Source organism: Rana temporaria, chromosome 5 (genome assembly GCF_905171775.1).
Source record: "Rana temporaria chromosome 5, aRanTem1.1, whole genome shotgun sequence".
In the NCBI taxonomy this organism is placed as follows: domain Eukaryota; kingdom Metazoa; phylum Chordata; class Amphibia; order Anura; family Ranidae; genus Rana; species Rana temporaria.
In genome coordinates, this window is record NC_053493.1 from 393,090,651 (window position 1) to 393,115,875 (window position 25,225).

General features: G+C 45.3%; 1 protein-coding gene across 1 annotated transcript in view; it reads right to left on the reverse strand.

The window, feature by feature from the left end:
* Positions 1–25,225, reverse strand: part of LOC120941515 (transient receptor potential cation channel subfamily V member 6-like) — a 199,907-nt gene that overhangs the window by 15,660 nt on the left and 159,022 nt on the right. Inside the window, exons 18-19 of the mRNA XM_040354950.1 lie at positions 11,202–11,338; positions 4,150–4,301 (exon numbers count right to left, since the gene is read on the reverse strand). Of these exons, the coding sequence (XP_040210884.1) occupies positions 4,150–4,301; positions 11,202–11,338 (289 nt within the window). The remainder of the gene's footprint in view (positions 1–4,149; positions 4,302–11,201; positions 11,339–25,225) is intronic.

Genomic DNA, 25,225 nt, shown 5'->3' on the forward strand with positions numbered 1-25,225 from the left:
ACTCTGTTGCCTATTCTGTCTCTGTGTGCCCCGATGCTAGTCCGCAGTAGAAACAAATACAGTGGAACCTCGGATTACAAGTATAATCCGTTCAAGGAGAATGCTCGTAATCTAAAGTACTCGCATATCAAAACAAGTTTCCCTATTGAAGTCAATGGAAACGAAAATAATTAATTCCGCATTGACTTCAATGGCATGCAATTTCCGCATGCGGCTAGAGGCGGGGGGCTCCAGAGAGCCTTGGAAACAGCCGAAAAGGCCCGAGGACACCTCGGCTGACCTCAACAAGCCTCGGAAAGACTTTGTTCCCGAGATTTGCCGAGGTCAGCCGAGCTGTCTTCGGGCCTTTCCGTGCATTTCCAAATAGTGCCGATCGGCGCCACTCGGCTCCGGCGCCCCCCACCTCAGGCCAAACGCGGTACTGCACACCGCTTTAGCCTGAATCGTACTCGTTTTGCGAGACAACATTTGCAAACCGAGTTACGATTTAAAAAAATACAGTGCTCATATTGCGAAACGCTCGTTAACTACAATCCAAGGTTCCACTGTACTGTAAAAAAAATAAAAACACGTAACAAAAGTTCTACCCCTTCCCAGCCAAAAAAGTTTTGGCTGGAGTTGAGAGAACAAACCAATGCATGGTCAAAACTAGGGTTGTCCTGATACCACTTTAAGACCAAGTACAAGTACCGATACTTTTTTTCAAGTACTCGCCGATACCGATTACCAATACTTTTTTTCTAATGTCATGTGACAGTGGCACATATGTCAGTATTTTATTTTTTTTACAATTTTTGTTATGTTTTTTTTTTACAATGCTTTCTTCTTTTTTTTTTAGGGGGGAGTGGATGGTGTCAGTGTGTTTTTTATTTTTATTATTTTTTACATTTCATTTATTTTATATTTATTGCAATTTTTTTTATTTTTTTTAGCACTGTGGGGGGCTTGGGTGAGATTTCAGGGGTCTTAACAGACCCCTGACATCTCACCTTTGAGACAGAGAAAGGGACTAAGGACACAGATTCCCCAGTCCCTTTCTCTGCAGTCTCAGCTAAAATGAATGGACAGGACACAGAGGCTCCTCTCCATTCATAAACTAAAGCACCGTAATCACAGGTTTTGATGTTTCAGTTATATGAATGGACAGAGTTAGTGATCACTGACTCTGTTCATTCAGAACAGTTACCTCCGCTCTCCATCCTGACGAGGACAGAGGGAGTGGAGGAGGACATGGAGGGGAAACAGAGCACAGAGGGGGACAGCAGCAGGAGGGGAGGACACGGGACATGCAGCATGGAGCGCCGACAGCACATCACTCGGAGGGAGAGCAGCAGCACGGAGGACACAGTGAACAGAGGACACAGTGAACGGAGGACACAGTGAACGGAGGACACAGTGAACGGAGGACACAGTGAACGGAGGACACACAGCACGGAGGACACACAGCATGGAGGACACACAGCAAGGAGGACACAGGCATCGGGTAACAGAGCATGGATGAGGACAGCAGGATAACGGAGGGGGACACTGAGCGCGGACAGCAGCATCACGGAAGGGGACACACACAGAGGGGGAGAGCAGCATACACCCGCCCTCTCCGCTCGCAAACTCTGCCTGCTCTCTCTGCTCAAAACCTCCGCCCGCTGACCAAGTATCGGGTAAGGCATCGGGAGCATTTGTGCGAGTACAAGTACTCGCACAAATGCTCTGTATCGGTACTAGTATCGGTATCGGGTCAACCCTAGTCAAAACCGCACCTGACCCATTTTCGTATAGTGCTGAGCTACTGTTTAGGAGAATTGTTTTAGTGTATTGGTGTTTGATTTAATATGAAAAGGCTCTATGATGCACCAACATATTACACCAATGTAATAGTGTGATCCCAGAATAAATATTAGTTGTAAACCAAAGATTGGATCCAATTCATGAAAACATAGCCTAAAAGATCAATCTATCGACTGCTAAATACTTTAAAAATAATATAATAAAGTTGACAAAAATCATAATAGTTTCCCTTTACCAACATATGAGGTGTGGATTATTATAATCTCTTTTAAAATACATTAAAAACATTAGCAATTTAAACTAATACGTTTAGCGCCCTCTTCCCTTCCCTACTTTGTAGCATACTGTTAGAACCAAAATGACAGGTGCTCTTCAATATCCTCGGCGTGTTTAAACAAATAATTAAATGGCTTTAAAAGTTACTTGTCTGCTTTTATGACATTGATGTTTTTCCATCAGCCTAAAAAGGCTCAATATAAATTCTTTATTCTCTTCGATCTCAGTTACGTTTGACACAATTGATTTCCTGCATTTTAGCCAGTCATCTTTGATTTCATGCTGTTGTGTTAGGACGGATTGCTTCCTTTCTTAAAAAGCTTTAAAGTTGGATTAGCACAATCTCTGTAGCTCACAGCAATAAAACTGCTCCAACTTCTGGCGTTGCCCTAAGTTTATTCCTTTTAATTATACTAAAATACGTTCTATTCCATACTAGTGAAATGCTGTGCTCTTTACACTTACTATGGATCTGGGTTCCATTTAGTGATTAACAACCCTCAGTTCATTCATAAATAACGGAGGGCTGTTGAATGTCTGAGCCCTTATCGGAAACTAGATGTGCCATGCCGGGCAGGGTGTTTAGGGAAGGTACTGCCACAGATAACTCTTCAATTCCATGAATATCTCTGACAGCAACTGTATCTCACTTAACAACCAAAGTACTTCAACATGACGGATTAGAGGTAAGGGTCCTAACATTAACTACTTAAGACCCGGACCAAAATGCAGGTAAAGGACCCGGCCAGTTTTTGCGATTCGGCACTGCGTGGCTTTAACTGACAATTGCGCGGTCGTGCGACGTGGCTCCCAAACAAAATTGACGTCCTTTTTTCACCACAAATAGAGCTTTCTTTTGGTGGTATTTTATCACCTCTGCGGTTTTTATTTTTTGCGCTATAAACAAAAATAGAGCGACAATTTTGAAAAAAATGCAATATTTTTTACTTTTTGCTATAATAAATATACCCCAAAAATATATATAAAAAAAATTCCGATCGTGTGTACAGGACATGAGAACGCTTATCTGGGTCTGGGCTCCTTATAGAGCAGCCCCAATGATTGGCATTAAGGGACGTTTTCTCATATGGTGATCATGCAGCCTGCACCTGCAACTGCCTGATGGGTCCACTTGGCATTTGGGGCCCATCTTAGCAGGCACTAAGGCCCAGATTTACAAAGCACTTACGCCGACGTATAACAAGTTACGCCGACGTAAGTGCAAATGTGCGCCGTCGTATCTGTGCGCCCAGACCCACAAACAGATATGCGCCTAAAACCAGGCTACACCCCGCCGACGTAGCTTGCTTACGCCCGTGTGGCGAGTGGGAGCACATTTAGGCTGGGCGCATGGTGCCGCTCCCATTGATTAGCCATTCAAACATGCAAATGAGGGAAATACGGCGATTCACGAACCTGCGTGCGCCCGACACAGGCTACGCGAGGTGCGAGTAAGTTGTACGTCCGGCGTAAAGTTATTCCCTATAAAGGAGGTGTAACCCAGCAGCAGACATGCAAAGGTCTGCACCAGGGAACACAAGCCAGCGTATTTTACGTTGGACGTGTTTCTGGCTGGGCGTACGCAGTGATCCGGCGTAGTTTAGGCAGTTGTTCCGACGTGGTTGTAAGCAGGTGCAGGGGGATGCGTCCACGTCACGGCGCATGAGCAGTTCGTGATACGTATCTGTCTGGCGCTCGGCCCTTCATTTGCATGGGGTCACGCCTCATTTGCATGGGTCAGGCCCACTTCCACCTACGCCGGCGTGCGCCTTAGAATCCCACGCCACGCTGGCGCAGCGTTGGGAGCACTGGCTTGCTGAATGCATTGCTTGCCTCTCTGCGCTGTGTTGGCATAGCGTACATTGGTTACTCTACGGCGGCGTAATGTGCGCCCACACTCTGTGAATCTGGGCCTATGTATGTACTGGCATTCAAAATGCAGCTTTTTTTCACAGATATAAACATTTTTAATGAACTGAGAAAACTGAGCCAAACAGGGCAATATTTTCATGTTTCCCGGAATGCAGTTTCTAAAGTGTGAACCTATGAGATGGACACATCGCCTTTGTCACCCTCTAATCCTGTTACCTGGTGGAGCTTTAGCCTGCAGGCTGAGACGAATCATCCTTTCCAAAGTCTTCAGCCTCTGGTTCATCTGCTGGAGAGCGTCTCTCTGTTCCTGCTGACTTGCTATCAACGTGGATAATAACGGTGAACTTTCTGAACTCTGTGGCTGAAGCCTGGGAAGAAAACAAAGCAACAGGGACCTTAGAAGCAGACTCTTCATCTTCTATAGACTGTGCAGGCCATAGACCCCGCCATAGTTCCAATCTTCAAGGAGCAATTAAGGGTAAAAATAGTTCCTTCTCTTACAAGTGGGTACGTTTTTTGAGATCAAGTGTTCCGTACAAAAATTCATTTCTTAGCGCTGGGTATAGTAAAGCAATTACGGAACGCCTGCTGACCTCTGTTATTGTCAGACTAAACATTCCCATATGCTATGGAACTTTTCGCCTGACCTTAAAGTGCACCTGCAGCTCCGAAAAAAAGGCAAAAGCTCTAAAAAAAAAAAGTTGTATATGAAAGTTGGATGCTATTCTCGATTTAATAATCATACATCAGCCAAAATTTCCTTAGATTGGACCAGCATAATGTATCAATAACCATATAGGGCCAGATCCACAAAAACGGGCGTATATTTAGACGGGCGTAGCGCATCTCATATGCGCTACGCCGCCGTAAATAAGAGTGGCTCTTAGGGTATCCACAAAGAACTTGCTTCCATATGCGGGCCGGCGTAACGTAAATCTGCCGGCGTAAGCCCGCGTAATTCAAAGTAGGCTTGGAGTGGGCGTGTTGTATGGCAATCTGGTATGACCCCACGTAATTGACGCTTTTTACGAACGTCGAAAGCATTGACTATTTGCGACGTGATTTCGCGCATGCGCACTGGGATACGTCCATGGATGGCGCATGCGCGAAATCACGTCGCAAATAGTCAATGCTTTCGACGTAAACGCAACTTACGCAAAGCCCTATTCGTAAACGATTTACGCAAACAACGTAAACAACGGAAAATTCGACGCTGTCCCGACGTCCATACCTAACATTGCGTACACCTCATAGAGGCAGTGGTAACGTTACGCCGAAAAAAGCCTTATGCAAACGATGTAAAAAATGCGCCGGGCGGACGTACGTTTGAGAATTGGCGTATCTAGCTAATTTGCATACTCTACACGGAAATCAACGGAAGCGCCACCTAGCGGCCAGCGTAAATATGCACCTAAGATCCGACGGCATACTAAGACGTACATCAGTCGGATCGAGCCCACATTCAGTCGTATCTTGTTTTGTGGATACAAAACAAAGATACGACGGCGCATCGTAGAACTTACGCGGCGGATCAATAGATACATAAATAAATCTTAAGTTTAGCAACTGTTTTTTAAAGATCAGCACAAGCGACAGTACAGTGGAACCTTGGATTACGAGCATAATTCGTTCCAGGAGCACTCGCATTTCAAAGCGGGTTTCCCCATAGAAGTCAATGGAAACTAAAATTCATTTTGCATTGACTTCTATGGCATGTAATACCGCATGTGGCCAGAGGTGGGGGGCACCAGAGAGTTTTTCAGAGTATTTACAAACGGCTCTGATTGGCTCGACTCCGCCACCCCCGCACCTCAGGCCAAATGCGGTACTGCACACCGCTGTGGCTTGAATCCTGCTTGTTTTGTGAGACAACACTAGCAAACCGAGTCAGGATTTAAAAAAAAAAAGTGCTCGCATTGCGAAACGCTCGTTAACCGTTAACGTTACTCGCAATCCAAGGTTTCACTGTACTTACATTGAGTGAGTGAGAAACTTATATAGCGCAACACATGCGAACTGAATCGCATCTGGGCGCTTAGTATCCTCAATGAGGAAACATCAGCCTAGCTGACAGGAACGGCAAACCAAGCCTAGCATGCAGTTTCAGCCACATGAACAAACCACTCATTCATGCAATCAAAATACCTGTGAGAATGAGCCCTTAATTACGTTTTTATTTTATTATTTCATTTTTTGAACAACCCTGTGGGGGTTGGTGAAAAATCAGGGGTCTAAACAGACACCCAACATCTCACTTTTGAGGCAGAGAAAGATGTTGAGGCCACAGATTCCTCCATACTTTCTCCGCAGCCTCAGCTACAGAGTGAACAGGAAGCGCTCTGTACAAAGGCTCCCTGTTCATTCACAAGCTGAGGCATTGTAAACACAGCAAGGGAATAGGTTCTAGTAAATTGTGTCCACTTCTGCTGCTCTGGGCCCCTCTGTTGAACTTATGGAGCCCTGCAAGAGGGCAGGTGCTACCCCCTTATCTGCATCCTTGATGCGAAGTGTCCCTTGTGCTGGTGTTGGCTATCTTAGTTAAAATCTTCTGTCCTCTGCCCCCCCCCCTATACTCTTGTAGAAGTAATCTTTCCGTGTTGCAGGTGCAGCACCTGGTTACTTTTCAGAACTGGTGCTAGTGTAAATTTAGAGGGGGTCAGAGAGTTAAGTGACTCTGACCAGGTTAAATTGTTTAAATTTGGAGCCTCTGTCCCAGCTTTGGCTGTGCTGTGGGTTCATGCTGTCGTTTCTGGGGTGCTGGTAACACCCCAGGCCGACAGGTGGCAGCAGTGGAGTCAAGGGTTTGGATATTTCTTCCCGGCAGCCTATCAGAAGGAGGTTTTCTCACTGTGCATGCTGGGGAGGGGTATTTATGGGGCAGACGCCATTTTTATGGGGCTTCTTCCCGTGTGGCGTCCACCTCCAGGGTAGCCATACCACGGCACCCCGGCATGATGGCCTACCGGGCCGGGGTGTGTGCGCTAGGCATGTGCATTTCGTTTCGTTCCGAATCGAAATTCGGATGAATTTTTCATTATTCGGACATTCAGATGCATACGAATTCCCGAATTGCAATATTAATGAATTTACCGAATCCGAACGAACGTTTTCGATTCCGAAATTCGATCGGAATTCAAAAAAAAAATTAAAAAAAATTGATCGGAATTCGAAAAAAATAAAAATAAAATTCGAATCGAATTCGAAAACGCATTCTATTCGAAAACAGACTATTTGTTTTCGAATCCGGTCTAAATATTTTCGAATTCGACCGGATTTTTCTAAATTCGGTCGAGAACGAATTCCGAAAACGAATTTAACACATGTAACGAATCTAACTTAACGAAATTAATTAAATAACGAATTAAAAAAAAAAAAAAAAAAAAACACATTTTTCCCTTTTGCACATGCCTAGTGCGCGCTACTGTGTCCGGGGACCATGTTGGCCCGGAGCATTTGATCTGCGGCTGGGGCCCAGTGATGCGACTGGGTCCCATATCTGATGAGGTCCTGAGCTGTTAGTCCTTCTAGAGGAAGCTGTCCGTTGGAGAGTCTGCTTGAGGAGTGCCAAGAGAGGCTGGTGTTCCAAGAGGGGCCTGACTATCCATCGGGGACCATGGAAACCGTGTACTGAGAGGCTGGACGTTGGTCGCCCATCAGTCGGCAACCTAACCAAAACTACCTAAAGGAGATCCGGGTGCATTGATTACTATAAAAATGACACTGGCAGGGAAGGGGTTAACACTAGGGGGCGAGGAAGGGGTTAAGTATCTTCCCTGGGTGTGTTCTAACTGTAGGGGGGGTGGACTGACTGGGGGAAATGACTGATCGCTGTTCATACATTGTATGAACAGACGGTCAGGCATTTCTCCCCTGACAGGACCGGGAGCTGTGTGTTTACACACACAACTCCCGGTTCTCGCTCTGTAACGAGCGATCGCGGGTGCCCGGCGGCGATCGCGGTGGCTGGTTGGCAAGCAGTTAAAATGTATGCTTTCCCCTTTTATGACCTAGAAAATAATGACGTTTGCTGGTGGGCCGGTATAAAAATGCTATGGGGCTGGTATGATTTTTTTTCCAGGGCTGGTTTTTATTCCCAGTCCGGCCCTGGCTGCATGCCTCTCAGAGCATAATGCAAAGGTGTCAATCAGGTCACCCCTGTAAAGGAGGCATTCTTCCTTTTTACCACCACCAACGTAGGGGGCATTTCCCAATGGACTAATCTTACCAGGGATTCCCTGAGACCTGAATTTTTTTTAAAGGGTTCCTCTGGAGTAAAACGTTTGAGAAAGGCTGGTCTATAGTGTTAGACTATTTTCTGTACTGGTCAACTCAAGGACGTCTTACCACTACCAAAGCCACTTCTTCTACCCTCAATGTCAAGGACTCACCGGGTGCTAGAGCCCAGGAGGCCACTCTCTCTTCATTTGGCATACCGGCTTAAGCATCCAAAAAGTTTTTTTAAGCAAGCAGGAAGATGACAAAACACACTGCAAAGACCTTCTACCCCTGGCCACACCTCCAACGTGTTTTGTCCTTGATATGGTCTCCATGATTGAACCCTGTCAAGGGTGAAACGTGTTGGAGATGTGGCCAGAGGTAGAGGTCTTTGCAGTGTGTGCTGTCATCTACCTACAGTACTGGATACTTTTGGATGCTTGAAAGGTCATTGGTGTGTGGCCCGTCTCTTCAGTTCTTCTGGTTGAATGCTATTTTCCCTTAGGATCAATATTACAACAGGCAGCAAGTAGAAGCTGACATTTTCCATGTATTACAAGCACTACGAGCATTATTTGTGACTTTTGCACAAAAGCTGAGACATTCTCAATGCAAATTGCTTTCATAAGTAGACCAATAGGCGTGCGCAGGGGGTGTGCCTAGGCACACCCTAATCATTATGTGCGGTGCCCATTCCCCCTACTTCTCGGGGTTTTTCCCCATGTTGGCCCCCCTGCTCTGCAGTGCTACTGGCTTCCCGCCTCTCCTCTCCCCCTGGCTGCTGTGGGGGGGTGTTTCAGGATGAATAGTAGGGGAAAGGGCTAGTAAATATGTAATTTGCCAGCCCCTTCCTTTTCAAAATAAACACAGTGGCCCAGATTCAGGTAGCCTTGCGCTTTTTTTACGGAGGCGCAGCGCACCGTTTTGCCGCTGCGCCTTCCGTAAATTTCCTGCGCTACACGCAATTCACGGAGCAGTAGCTCCGTAGATTGTGTGGGCGCTCCGCCAAAATGCCCGGCGTAAGCGCGCGCAATTTAAATGATCCCGTAGGGGGCGTGGATCATTTAAATTAGTTGCGTTCCCGCGCCAAGCGTAGTGCGCATGCTCCGTCGGGAAACTTTCCCGACGTGCATTGCGGTAAATGACGTCGCAAGGACGTCATTTGCTTCAAAGTGAACGTGAATGGCGTCCAGCGCCATTCACGATTCACTTACGCAAACAACGTAAATTAAAAATTTTGCAACGCGGGAACGACGGGTATACTTTAGCATTGGCTGCCCCTGCTATAGAGGGTGCAGCCTTACGCAAAAAACCGACGTACGCAAACGACGTAAACTGTGTACGCAGGGCTCGCGTAGGGTAGTGAATCGGCGTTAGTATGCAATTTGCATACTATACGCTGACCACTACCGGAACGCCACCTAGCGGCCTGCGTAAGAATGCAGCCTAAGATATGACGACATAAGAGCCTTATGCCACGCATATCTTAGGCTGCAGTCGGCGTATCGAGGTTCCTGAATCAGGAGCATTCGATACGCCGGAGCAAGTAAGCAATTGCGCTGCGTAACTATAGTTACGCAGACGCAATTGCTACCTGAATCTGGGCCAGTGAATACACTTGCTCACTGTGTCCATTCATAACTGAACTGAAGGATAGAAAACTGTGTTTAACCACTTGCTGATGGCCGTACGACTTTGTACGGCCGCAGCGCGGCTCCCAATCTCCAACAGGCTGTCTTTTTACGGCCGCCCCTTTGCACGTTCCCCGAGCGCGCAGCGGGGAACTGCTGTGCTGGCCGTGTCCCTTGGACACAGCCAGTCACAGATCGCCGTGAACGGCCAATCAGAGCGGCCGTTTCCTAGGCGATCTGTGCGGCCAATGAGAGATGATCTCATATGTTTACATATGAGATCATCTCTCATTCCCGGCTCTCGCAGACAGCGGTGCTGTCAGGGGAGAGAGGAGACGGATCTGTGTCTCTTGTACATAGGGACACAGATCGGTCACCCCCCAGTCACCCCCCTTCCCCACAGTTAGAACACTAATATTAGGGTACACATTTAACCCCTTCCTCACCCCCTAGTGTTAACCCCTTCCCTGCCAGTCACATTTATACAGTAATTAGTGCATATTTATAGCACTGATTGCAGTATAAATGTGAATGGCGCCAAAAATGTGTCAAAAGTGTCCGATGTGTCCGCCATAACGTCGCAGTCCCAATAAAAATCGCAGATCGCCGCCATTTCTAGTAAAAAAAAAAAATAATAATAATAATTCTGTCCCTTATTTTTCAGGCGCTATAACTTTTGCGCAAACCAGTCGCTTATTGCGATTTTTTTTTTTTTTTTTACTAAAAATATGTAGAATAAATATCGGCCTAGACTGAGGATAAAAAAAAACGTAAAAAAAAAATTGAGCTATTTATTATAGCAACAAGTAAAAATTTTTTTTTTTTTCAAAATTGTCGCTCTATTTTTGTTTATAGCGCAAAAAATAAAAACCGCAGAGGTGATCAAATACCACCAAAAGAAAGCTCTATTTGTGGGAAAAAAAGGACGTTAATTTTGTTTGGGAGCCACGTCGCACGACCGCGCATTTGTCAGTTAAAGCGACGCAGTGCCGAATCGCAAAAAGTCCTCTGGTCAGGAAGGGGTTTAAGTGCCCAGTAAGGAAGTGGTTAATATGCTTCAGTTTGTAAATAAATGGGAAGCCACAGATCACTTCCCATTCATTCGCTGTCCAGTGCAGCTGAGGCTGCAGAGAAAGGCGTGTGTGTTTGTGCTTTGGGGTGCACACCCTAATAGAATAGGCTGCGCACACCTATGAGTAGACCCTTTGGTGTGCACGTTCTAGGCGCAGGTTCACTTTAAGAATCACTACACCTCCCATCACACATTTAAAGATTAAAAACCTCTTATGTTTCTGACTTATGATTATTCTATGCCTCTCTACAGGAAACTAGTCACTTTCTCAGCATTAAAACTTCATGCTGAGGAGAGATTTATCCCACGAGTCATGTTCGCCGTCTCCGATGCGTTTCATAGTGACGTACCTCTGCAGGCTATTGGTCTGTTGAGGTTTCGGGCCGGATTTTGTGTTTCCATGGATACACTTCTTTTTCTGCATGCCGGCTAACTCGCTCTTCAGCTTCTTCTCTTTGACTATCTGCATCAGTTCCCCCAGTTCTTCCTGCAGGAGAGAAAGTAGGTTGTTGCTGTGATCGGGCACTGGAGAGTAGTCTGAATACATTAGCCGAGAGGAACGAGGATTCATACATTTTTCAATAGTCTCTTCCCACCAGAACATCACAGAGACTCCATAAAGAGGAATATTTCATGGTATTAAGACTAAACGCTGATGGGGGGAGAAGAAGAAGGAACTGACAATCTGAATACAAGAGTCAGATTTGTAGCCACTAGGTAATTCTCTAATAGAAAAAGATGTTTTTATTTAGAGGTCCCAGCTTAAACAATTGCCCTAGATGCATGGAGTTTGCTGGAAACTGATGAAACAAGAGCATAACTTTTTTTAAGCAACAGCTACTTAAAGGACCTACTGTATGCTAGTACAGCCGCGCAGAGACAGGCTCAGTGCAGAAAACTGTTAATGGAGATTTCAACTTTTATATAAACTGCGTATCTTATGCCGCGTACACACGGTCGTTTTTCGGCATGAAAAAAAAGTCGTTTTTAAAAACGTCATTTAAAATGATCACATCGTTTTTCGGCTTCTGAAATACCACCAAAAAAAAATTCGAAAATGCTGCATTTTTTAACGTTGTTTTTTAACCACTTCCCGACCTCCTCATGTACATATACGTCAGCAGAATGGCACGGACAGGCACATGTACGTACCCGTACGTCCTCTGCTTGACGTGGGTGGGGGGTCCGATCGGGACCCCCCCCCCCCCCCGGTACATGCGGAGGTCGGGTCCGCTCGGGAGCGATCCGGGACGACGGCGCGGCTATTTGTTTTTAGCCGCTCCGTTGCGATCACTCCCCGGAGCTGAAGAACGGGGAGAGCTGTATGTAAACACGGCTTCCCCGTGCTTCACTGTGTCGGCGCATCGTTCGAGTGATCCCTTTTATAGGGGAGATCCGATCGATGATGTCATTCCTACAGCCACACCCCCCTACACTAGTAAACACACACACAGTGATCCCTAAATGTTACAGCGCCCCCTGTGTTTAACTCCCAAACTGCAACTGTCATTTTCACAATAAAGAATGCAATTTAAATGCATTTTTTGCTGTGAAAATGACAATGGTCCCAAAAATGTGTCAAAATTGTCCGAAGTGTCCGCCATAATGTCGCAGTCACGAAAAAAATCGCTGATCGCCGCCATTAGTAGTAAAAAAATATTTATATATGTTTTTGGGGGATATTTATTACAGCAAAAAGTAAAAAATATTGCATTTTTTTCAAAATTGTCGCTCTATTTTTGTTTATAGCGCAAAAAATTAAAACCGCAGAGGTGATCAAATACCACCAAAAGAAAGCTCTATTTGTGGGGAAAAAAGGACGCCAATTTTGTTTGGGAGCCACGTCGCACGACCGCGCAATTGTCTGTTAAAGCGACGCAGTCCCGAACTGTAAAAACCCCTTGGGTCTTTAGGCAGCAATATGGTCCGGGGCTTAAGTGGTTAAAATGTTGTTTTTCGGGTTGTAAAAAATGATCATGTGTGAGCTAAAACAACGTTTTAAACCCGCGCATACCCAGAAGCAAGTTATGAGACGGGAGCGCTTGTTCTGGTAAAACTACCGTTCATAATGGAGAAAGCATATTCATCACGCTATAACAGACAGAAAAGCGTGAATCGTCTTTTACTAACACGGAATCAGCTAAAGCAGCCCAAAGGCGAATGGAACTTCCCCTTTATAGTGCCATTGTACGTGTTGTACGTCACTGCGCTTTGTTCATCATTTTTCAAAAACGATGGTGTGTGGGCAAAGTCGTTTTTAATGATGAAGTTGGAAAAACTTCGTTTTTTGGACATGCTAAAAAAAAACGATTTTTTTTTCATGCTGAAAAACGACCGTGTGTACGCGGCATTAGAGTCTTTACAACCATAAAGTGGATTTTTATTGAAATGCATATACAGTCATGGCCAAAAATATTGTCACCCCTGCATTTCTGTCAGATAATGCACCTTTTCGGCCAGAAAATTTTCGCAATTAGTCATTCTCATGTTTATTTCTTTTGTTTGTATTGGCAGGACACAAAAAAGTGGAGAAACAAAAAACCAAATCTGACACATTCCACGCACAACTCCAAAAATGGCCAAAATTATTGGCACCCTCTGAAAATTGTAAATAAAATATTTAATTCCAAGTTTGTGATACTCTTGTAATTTGTAATAAAACTTATATCAATTAACAGGTGTTGACAATATAGAAATCAACCATTTAAATCAAATCAACCAGTTAAAATTGTGGAAAATTTACTCAACCTTTCTGTTGCGTGTCTCTGTGTGCCAAACGGAGTATGCTTTGTCCAATGCCCTGCATGCACTTTTATATTATATATACTGTTCTTTCTGCCTGGAATCTTGAGATTGTCCATGGGAACCAAAAAGTGTCCCTTTACATAAAAAGCGGTTTATGCCCAGTGTATTGCTTCACACTGACCTGAAGATCTCCTCTTTCCTGCTGCTGGCACCACTCTGGAGATCGCTAGCCAGGATAATAGATGGAGTGCAGTTGGTATCACTCCATATGGGACAGGAGCCAGCACGTCAGAGGAGGCACCACCTTATGCGGCTCTTGCTCCCTACTACAGCTCCAGCTTTACAAGTAGTCCCTCTGCATTGCACTCTGTTTGATTCTCTGGAATGGCGGGTCAGCAAGCCCACTCCGTGATCTACCAGTCACCTGGCTGCGATCTACAGGTAGATCACGATCTACAGGTTTCTGACCCCCGCTATAGAGGGAAATGCTTTGTTCATATTTCATGTCAGAGGTTTACAATGATGGCTACAGCGCTATTGACACCCCGGGGCATGCATCAGCAGCGCTCTGTTATCTCTGTGTCCATTGGGCACAGCTGATCACAGATCGTGTTAAAGTGCCCTGATGATCAGTGCATCCTTTCAGTGCATATCAGTGCCGCCTGTCAGGGCCCATTAGTGCTGTCTGTCAGTGCCCATCAGTGCTGACTTTTAGTGCCCATCAGTGTCACCTATCAGTGCCCATCAGTGCCACCTATCAATGCCGCATATCAGTGGCCATCAGTGCCCCATATCAGTGCCTCTTCATCAGTGCCCATCAGTGCTGCCTAATAGTGGCCATCAGTGCCACCTCTTCAGTATCCATCAGTGCCTATCAGTATAGCCTATCAGTGCCCATCATCTTTCACATTAAAACAAAAAAAAATTGGGCTAACTTAAAGGAGTTGTAAAGAATTTTTTTTTTCACCTTAATGCAATCTATACATTAAGGTGAAAAAACATCTGATGATGCCGCCTCCCCCAAGCCCCCGTTTTACTTACCTGACCCCTCGAAAGTCCTGCGATCGGTCCCGAGATCCTCTTCGCCGCTCAGCCTGGCCGCTGATTGGCTAGAGCGGATGGATTGAGAGCAGCGCAGCCATTGGCTGGCGCTGCTGTCAATCACATCCAGTGACGCGGCGAGCTGAGGGGTGGGGCCGAGTGATACAGTGAGCGGCTATGGGCGCTCGCTGTATCACGGAAGTGCGCCCGCAAGGACTCATCACCATGTGAGCTCTCTCGCATGAAGGTGATGAGTTCTTGCGGGGAGGACCAGAGACAGCCGCCGAGGGACCCCAGAAGACATGGATCGGGGCCACTCTGTGCAAAACAAACTGCAAACTGCAAAACAAGTATCACATGTTTGTTATTTTAAAGAAAACATTTTTTTTCCCTTTTATTAACTGTTTAAGAAACAAGTGTCAGAAAAAGATTGAGGCCCGGATTCAGAAAGCAGTTACGACGGCGCATCTCCAGATACGCAGTCGTAACTCTGAGTGCGGGCCGTCGCATCTTGGCGTCTGATTCATAGAATCAGATACGCCTCAATGTTACCTAGATACGAGCGACGTAAGTCTCCTACGCGTTGTATCTTAGGGTGCAATATTTACGCTGACCGCTAGGGGCGCTTCCATCGACTTCCGCGTTGAATATGCAAATTAGGTAGATACGCCGATTCTGAAACGTACGTCCACCCGGCGCATTTTTTTACGTTGTTTACGTTAGGCTTTTTCCGGCGTATAGTTACCCCTGCTATAAGACGCGTATCCAATGTTAAGTATGGACGTCGGGCCAGCGTCAAATTTTCCGTCGATTATGTCGTTTTCGTAAGTCATTCGCAAATAGGGCTTTGCGTAAGTTACGTTCACGTCTAAAGCATTGACGATTTGCGGCGTAATTTGGAGCATGCGCACTGGGATTCTTTAACGGACGGCGCATGCACCGTTTGTAAGAAATGTGAAATACGTGGGGTCATGATAGTTTTACATAAAACACGCCCACTACCAGCCAAATTTGAATTAGGCGGGCTTACGCCGACACATTTACACTACGCCGCCGTAACTTAGGGCGCAAGTTCTTTCTGAATACGGAACTTGCGCCCTAAGTTACGGCGGCGTAGTGTATCTGAGATACTCTACGCCTGCCGATAGATACGATAATGTATCTGAATCCGGGCCTGAGACTTTAAGTGGTTAAACTTCCTGCATTTACACACAGAAGTTTATCCCTTTGATCTAAGAAGGAAGCGTTAGTTACAATGTTTCATGTTAAAAACTTGGCAGACTGTCCGGATTTTTTCTTTTGACAGCTGAGTGAGCACAGGGCTGGCGCAAGGATTTTTGATAGACGGAGCAGCTGCCTGGGACTGAGTTAGTTACATGCTGCAGCCTGCAGAGCATGCAGACGTGGAGGGAAACCAGTGTCTGGGCGCCCCTAGGTAGCAGTGCGCCCTAGACGGCTGCTAGTTTTCCTAGTGGTAGCACCGGCCCTGAGTGAGCAGATAAGTCTCTCCATTTGTTAGGGCTCTTTCACACGGAGCGGACCGTTTCCGGGTCCGCTCCGTGTGTCTCCGTCGGCTCAGCGGGGATCCCCGCTCAGCTGTCGGCGGATAGGGCGGTCCCCGCAAAAAGTGCAGGGACCGCCCTGTCTCTGCTCCGCTCTGCCCTATGGGGAACCTGATGCAGACGGACCGTCTGTCCGTCTGCATCAGTTCCGCTTCGCCGAACGGAAGAAAAATAGGGTTTCTTCCGTTCGGAAAAGCGGATCCCGACTGACGCGGACGCTAGCGGATGCTCCATCCACTAAGGGACGCGTTCCCATAGGGATTCATTACAAGTCCGTTAACGGACTTGTAATGAGCGGACGAACGGTCCGCTAGTGTGAAAGGACCCCTATATGAAAGAATCGACAAGCTCTGCAATAGAGATCTCAGGGGGGTTGAATCGAGATCACGATTTTATAACAATTAATTGTGCAGCTCTATTTTGCACTACAATTGCACTGCAAGTGCACTTGGAAGTGCAGTCGCTTTAGATCTGAGGGTAAGATCTGAAATGAGGGGAAGCTCTGCTGATTTTATCATCCAATCATGTACAAGCAAGAAATGCTGTTTTTTATTTTCCTTGTGTGTTCTCAGATCTACAGCGACTGCACTTCCAAGCACACGTGTAGTGCAAAGTGGATTTGCCTTTAGTAAATAAACCCCTATGTCATGCTGGAGTTCTTCTTTAGGAAACAGAGCTAATCTTGGATGCAGGGCCGTCTTTACCGCAGGGCAAATGGGGCAGGTGCCCTGGGCCCTGTCACTGTTGGGGGCCCAAAGCAAACCCCTTTGAAAAAAAAAAAAAAAAAATTTTTTTTTTTTTTTTTTTTTAGGGGTCCGGAGGGGCCCGGAGGCCCCTAGGGCCCCAGATGGCAACCCCCCTTTTTTTTATTTATTTTTAAATTTAAAAAAATATTTTTTTTTATTTTTTTTTAAATAAAAAAAATTTTTTTTTTTAATATATTTTTATTTTTTATTAAAGGGACAATTTTTTTTAGGGGTCCCCAAGGGCCCGGAGGCCCCCAGGGCCCCAGATGGCAACCCCCCTTTTTTATTTATTTTTAAATAAAAAAAAAATGTTTTTTTAATATATTTTTTTTTCATTTTTTATTAAAGGGCCAATTTTTTTTTTAGAGGTTTGGGGGTCCCCAGGGGCCCGTAGTTCCCCAGGGCCCCGGATGACAACCCCCCTTTTGTTTATAAAAAAATATTTATAAATGTTATTATTATTATTATTATTAAAGGACCCAGAGGTCCCCAGGGCCCTGGATGGCAACCCCCCCCTTTTTTTTTTTTTTATAAATGTTTCTTTTTTTATATATTTATTTTTTATTAAAGGGCCCAGAGGTCCCGGATGGCAACCCCCTTTTTAAAATATATTTTTTTATATATATTTTTTATTTCTTTTTTTTTTTTTTTTAAAGGGCCCAGAGGTCCCCAGGGCCCCAGATGGCTACACCCCTTTTTTTATATATATTTTTCTTTATTTCTTTCTTTATTTCTTTTTTTATAAAGGGCCCCCCGCTTCTAAATTCGCGGCAGCCCCCCCCCTGCTTCTCACTTTCAGGCGGCAGCACCCCCCATCCCGGTTCTCTGCTCCAGGGGGCCCATGCCTGAAGCTGTGTAAGTGGCCCTATAATTCCTGATGGCGGCCCTGCCGCCCGTTAAGGGTGCATTCACACCACGATTTTATCATCCTACTTGTTCTCACGATTCTTAGGTTTGAAATCGTACAAATCTGTATGGCAAAACGTATCCATTCACTTCCATTCATTAATGTAGGTCCCCAAGTGAATCCGATTTGATCCGCATCAGATTTGATACGATTTAAAATCGCATCAAAAAACGTGTTTGACCACGATTTTTGGTCCTGATTTGAAATCGTATTAAAATCGTGTCCGATTTGTTTTATATTGTGGTCAATCTAAATCGTAATAAATCGGATGACTGTGCGTTTTTATCCGATAAATCGTACCCGATTTTTTATTACGCATGCGCACTAGACACTGGAACGAGCTAGAAACTTCAAGAATCTTCTTTTTCCCAGAAAGCACTTCTCTACATAATACTTTATGGCCATTGCCAGACATTATTTAAAATCAGGATCCGATTTTTTAGTGAAAATCGGATGGAAAATTTAGCTGTGCGATTTATGAATCCGATTTAAAAAATACATTTTGACATACGATTACATACGATTTTGTCATATACGATTCCATTCGATTTAACGGTCCGATTATCGGATGTAAAAATCGTGATGTGAACCTAGCCTTAGCCCCTGTGCTGCCCACAAATCAGGCTGAAAATCATCAGCGGCACGCAGCCAGTGACAGTACTGCTTCCCTTCCCAGTGTTTTAAAATGTACAGCACCCCTGGCTTCCCTTTAGACGTGCACTTCTCCATTCCTGCCACTGGGTGCTGCTTGTATATAAAAGTGAATTAGAATGTGATTTAATAACATCCCCAGTTTGCTCTTCCCGAGGCTGACTTCTTCATGTCCTGCTCCTCAAGGTATGTCACTGTTTGCTAATCTGTATTGTAAATAGAAGTTTTCTGTAGAGTGTGCCCAAAGTCTTTATAATATTTGATGATTCACTGCAGGTCTGGTCAGTGTTTTAAAAAGTTCCTCTATTTTACACATGGCATGGCATGGGGTCACAGCACCGTCTGTCCATTCTGCTTTAGCACCATGGGACCCCATGCCATGCCATGTGTAAAATAGAGGAACTCTTTAAATCACAGACCAGACCTGCAGTCCAGGCTGAGTAAGGCCTCAGAGCACATGGCATTACTGTCTGTATTTAACTGCTTGACGGGCTTATTTTGGGCCTGGCTGGTTCACATGTATGTGTTTTGGCGGCCCACATTTGCGCAGGCACAGCAGCCCATTCATTTGAATTTGCCGCCATGCCTGTGTTTCCTGCAAAGAAAAGCGCATGCCTCATGTAATAGGCTGCGCACACGGCACGCCTATGCCCATCAAGCACTGAAATACAGCACTGTCTGTCCATTCTGCTGTCTGCTGTGACTTATCTGCAGTTCCCGCACTGTCAAACTTGCTGCATTTTTAGACGTTTAGGTCACGCTTTTAAAAACACAGTGCGTTTGTGTGTGCAAGAACTGCAGGTAAGTAGCATGGTGCAAAAGCAGAATGGATTTCAAGGCAACTGTATTTTTAAAATGCTGAATGCACCTTTTTTCTGCAGGAAATAAAGGCATGGCAGCCCATTCAAATCAATGGGCTGCTGTACCTGCACAAATGAAGACCGCCAAAACATACATGTGAACCAGCCAGGCCCAAAAAAAGCTGGAGGGGGGCCCAAAAAAAATGTTTGCCCAGGGCCCAAACCATATTAAAGACGGCCCTGCTTGGATGTGTGTCGATGACAGCTCTTGCTTAGTTTGCAGGGGTTGTTAATTAGCCTGCAGTGTCTTTTTCATGTCAAGCCTTGTTTTAATCATTACATCAGAAATTAATTGCCTTATTGTGAATGAGGCAGTAGAAATCAACAGCAAAACTCAAATGAGATCTAAGAGGATAAGCAGAGAAAAAAAAAGCCTGACTTGTGAATTTCAATTAGATCATAAAAAAAATTAATTAAGATCAGAGACTGACACTTTTAAATTGCTAACAATTACATTTGAGCATTTTAGTAGAGAAGCTCAGTGTGTGTGGTGGGCACGGTGGTCCGGGTATACCTGGATAATATTTGCTGATTATGATGCAGGCTGAGTACAAACCTATATTACATGACCTGCTTAGGTATTATCTGGCCCAATAATAATCTTCGGGGGTCAGATCACAGAATATAAGGCCCAGATTCTCAAAGGGCTTACGACGGTGCAACGCCATGTACGCCGTCGTAAGTCCTAATCTGGGCCGTCGTATCTATGCGACTGATTCTTAGAATCAGTTACGCATAGATATCCATTAGATCCGACAGGCGTAAGGCTCTTACGCCATCGGATCTTAAATGCATTTTTTTTTTGTCCGCTAGGTGTCGCCTCCATCGTTTTCCCTGTCGAGTATGCAAATTAGCTAGATACGCGAATTCCCGAACGTACGTGCGGCCGACGCAGTGAAGTTACGACGTTTACGTTAGGTTTTTCCGGCGTAAAGTTGCCCCTGCTATATGAGGGGCAACCAATTCTAAGTATGGCCGTCGTTCCCGCGTCAAAATTTATACATTTACGTTGTTTGAGTAAGTCGTCCGTGAATGGGCCTGGACGCCATTTACGTTCACGTCGAAACCAATGACGTCCTTGCGACGTCATTTGGAGCAATGCACCCTGGGATATTTTACAGACGGTGCATGCGCAGTATGTTCGGCGCGGGAACACGCTTAATTTAAATGGTACACGCCCCCTACCCGCCTAATTTGAATTAGGCGGGCTTGCGCCGGGTGATTTACGATACGCCGCCGCAACTTTACACGCAAGTGCTTTGTGAATAAATGAAAAACTTGCGGCGGCGTAACGTAAATGACATACAATACGCCACCGCAGAGATACGCCCGATCTACGAGAATCTGGGCCACAGTGTTTGTTTTCTTAACAGAAAATTATCTGGGAAAACATTGGCTAAAATTGACCGTGCAAAAGTCCGCCGTGACCCCAATGGACAAAAAGAGAACAGGTTCTCTATCTAAGGTCCGTCTGACTTACGACAAAAAAAAGTCTGATGGAGGCTACACACGGCCGGACTTTCTGAGAAAAAAAAGCCTGTCTGATTTTTTTTCTCGGAAAGTCCGGCCGTGTGTACGAGGCAGGAGTCAATCTTCACGTTTGGTTACTTGGGTAGGGCCGCTCTATATCAAACTGGGGGGGTCCCTGGAAAAATTGGGTAGCCAAGACTAGGAAATCAAAGTGTATTCGAACCAATGAGGACCCAAGCCAACGTCTCAAAAATCCAAATAACAAAACCATTGTACTCATCATAAGACATTGGTTCCCATACACTTTTATTTACTATATGGTGACCTAGTTCAATGATCAGCCCCTGATGAAAGGTGGAACAGTAATAGGCCTCAGGCACAAAGGACGTTTCTTTTTTGTTTTTAATTTCTCTACTCCAAGGGAGAAAAAAACAGCGGAGAAAATGTGTCTAAATCCGCGTTTTGCATATATGTTTACGCGTTTAGGTGCATCAAGCGTCTGGGCGTTGCTTAACCACTATACGTCGGCAGAATGGCATGGCTGGGCACAATCACGTACCTGTACGTGTTTCTTTAAGCACACCGGCGACCTGATCCGAAGCTCCATGACCACGGCCGTGGGACCTGTGGACCCGATCACCGCCGGTGTCCCGCGATCGGTCACAGGAGCTGAAGAACGGGGAGAGGTGTGTGTAAACACACCTTCCCCATTCTTCACAGTGGCAGTGTCATTGATCGTCTGTTCCCTGATATAGGGAAAGGGGATCAATGACGTCACACGTCCAGCCCTGCCCCCCTACAGTTAGAAACACATATGAGGTCACACATAACCCCTTCAGCGCCCCCTAGTGGTTAACTCCCAAACTGCAATTGTTATTTTCACAGTAATTAATGCATTTTTATAGCACTTTTTGCTGTGAAAATGACAATGGTCCCAAAAATGTGTCAAAATGTTGTTTTCTGTCAACTTAGCATTGGGACTCTTGTGTACGCAGTGTGAGCATTCCTGTGTTCTTCTGATCCCAGCATCCAGGGCCTCCAGAAACTCTCCCATCTGTGATCCCAGCACTCCAAGACATTCTCACTATTGTGTTCTTGTGATTCCAGCACCCCAGTTCTCCCAGATAGAAAGAACCCCGATCACCTGACTCTCTTCAAATAGTCTATCCTGGCAGCCTCATTGGCCAAAGAAACTCCTGCTGATTGGCTGAGAAAGGCATATTTTCTCATAACCTGAATTCACTGTAATCTATGATACTAATGCCAAAGGTAACAGTGCCACCTATTGACAAAAGAGAGATATTACAGTTAAACCCAAGTTTAGGAAAAAGCCATTTGATCAAAGACTACAAATTGGCCAGGCTAGTTACCACCTAGCAGAACTAAATTTACTAGCAGCCCTGTTTAGGACAAGGGTGCTACACAAACAAGTGGCCACTGCCACCACCTATAACTGGTCTTTGCAACAAAAAGCCCTGGAAGGGCTATGTATGTCAAACAAATACAAAGAGATTTCCAAACTCCAACTTACCAACCAGCCAGCAACCAACCAAATTGACCTGTCTAACAATATGCGTTAGGAACAGGGGTTTAGTCTGCACACATTTGCAAATACATGTGTAAGCTACGGGCCCCGTCAAAGCAGCCTGTTTTCTGTAGTCCCTAACGCTAACTTCCAAAAGTCTCCACAATGGAAGCGCATGCATTTTAATGGATCAGCAGAGGGCAAGTGAACCCGTAAAGAGCCCCTAAACCCCTGATTTTAACGCTTATTGTTAGACAAGTAAATTCGGATTGGTCACTGGCTGGTTGGTACGTTTGAGCTTGAAAATCTTCGTATCCAGTAAAAATATAGCCTATTAAAATATAGAATCAAATAAAACAAAACTATTATAGTGTAATTGTTCACATTGTGCGAATTTCTATCTACAGTGCTACATATGGACACATAGGGGGTTATTTACTAAAGTCAAATCGACTTTGCACACACTTGGAAGTGCAGTCGCTGTAGATCTGAGGAGGACATGCAAGGAAACTAAAAAACAGCATTATAGATTACACATGATTGGATGATAAACTCAGCAGAGCTTCCCCTCATTTCAGATCTTCAGCGACTGCACTTACAAGTGCACTGTCAGTGCACTTACAAGTGCACTTACAGTGCACTTGTAGTGCAAAGTGGATTTTCCTTTCGTAAATAACCCCCATAGACCAAACTGCATACTGTTTGTTATATATTCTTTTTCCTAATAAACCTTTATGAAACTAAAGTAAAATAAAAACAATTTGTGCGGCAATACTTACCTCGCACCTGAAGCTGACCCTTGCAGTACTTCTTTTCTACCACACGATGTCATCAGTTTTCTGGGTTGTATGACTGCCATAATAATCCAGCTAAATTTCTCCAGGCTGTCATGTTTCTGTTACACAGCCTGTAAAGAAGTAACACCTGGATGTACAGGGACTGCAATAGTCCCATTCTGGTCAAATTCAGGTATACACACTGCTTGCATAAGGGGAAAATCGTGGGTGCGCGATATACGCTCATAGCCGCTTCCCGCGCTCAGTTTGAATGGAGCCGCCGTCACATACCTAGTGCAGTACACTCGGGTACATTCGGCTAGGCTCGGCTTCGCTCGTGCTCACGCATAAACGTCACACGTGAGCACGAGCGAAGCCGATCCTTGCCCAATGTACCCGAGTGTACTGCACTCAGTATATGTTGGCGGAGGCATTCGAACTGAGCGCGGGAAGCGGGGATTCGACTCGAGGCGCGCGCTGGAGAAGCTGGGAGGACACCACCGAGGCCGCAGATGGACGCCGGACCGGACGATGGACGCTGGGAAAGACACCAAAACTGTAATTAATAAAATCTTATAAACATTTTTTTTACAGGAATTTCGGGGCAACTTTAGTGGTGCGCGCTATACGCGGGAGCGCGCTATACCCCAATAAATACGGTATGTTAATGGTCACAGAGCTAAATTAACCTCTATCTTTTATATCTGCCTGTGTTCGGCTTTAAGTGGTTTTGAAGAAGCATGGAGGTACAAAGGGATACAACACATCCAAGAAAATTCAAATCAAAGTGTCCCAACAAAGTTTGAAAAGCTTTGCTGTAGATCTCTCTTTCCTGGATCTGTCCTCAAGGACAATCAACATGAATCGAGTATCACATGCTTAGAGCAGATTTTCCAGTTCTAATTTTGGCTTGACTAATTGATTCATTAAGTGTTAATTAGGGAAGCATTGAGATCCTTGCCTGGTGGTTGCCCTTGAGAACTTGGCAACACACAACCTTGTCTGCTATTTCACAAATTAAACTAGGGGGAGCTGTAAAGAGGCTACAAGGATTAAACTGGGGCAATTTTCAAGCCATTATCTCATGATACTACTTTGCAATCACATATGAGCTATAGAACTTTGGCTTAAAGCTGAACTCCAGGCTGATGTAAAAGACGCAAACTAGCATAGCTTAGTGTTTCAAATACATTATTGATATTGTTTTTTAATGCAAACAGTGTGTGTACCTGAATTTGATTTTGTATTAGCCTATTTCAAATCCCCGTGTCAGGACCTGGGCCTTCTTCTGTATCCAACATTGACTCTTCCCACTGAGCTATCTGGGATGCTGGACAGCTCCCTGCCTGATCTATTGGACAATCCTAATTGATCCCATTGGACAACCCTGCCTTGCTGTTGAACCTTGAACTCCTTGCTCCTCCCATGAACTTCCTATATAAGCCTTGTCTCAGCACTTCCTGTTTGCCAGGTTTTTGTGCCTTTTCAGCCAGTGCCTTGCTCTTGTCTTCCCTGCCGCTGTCTGTATTTTGCTACCACTCGTGATCGACCCTTGGCTTGTTCCTCGACTACTCTACTGCCTGATCCCAACCTGCAACTACTCAATACCGACCCTTTGGTTTATTTACTGACCACGCTGCTGTTTGATTCTTATCTGCTCATCCACTACTGGACCTCGGCTTGCTTACACCATTGTGGGGCAAACCTGAGGACCGCGACCTGGTACTTACACGCAGCTAAATCCATCTTCACCATTAGGAGCTCTGGTAAACACTGGTTAGTACTTAGACTCCGCACCTCAGATGAGCCTGTGTCATCTGCCAGAGTGACTGCTTGTGTACCTATCCTGCTGGTTGGTGGTAGTCCTGCAACTGCTATGGCAACTGGTCTTCAAGCCTGATGCCTGATCGTGACACCCTGTACAGCAGACTGGAAAAGGGCAGCAGTAGAAACAAATATGGTGTGCCGTATGCACATGTTCTCGAAAGGTCATGCCAGCATGTGAACCAGTATTCCCAGTCATTACGGATGTCCCATTTAGTCTAGGGTGACCAGACATCACCAGACATCCCCAGTTTCAGGGGACAGTCC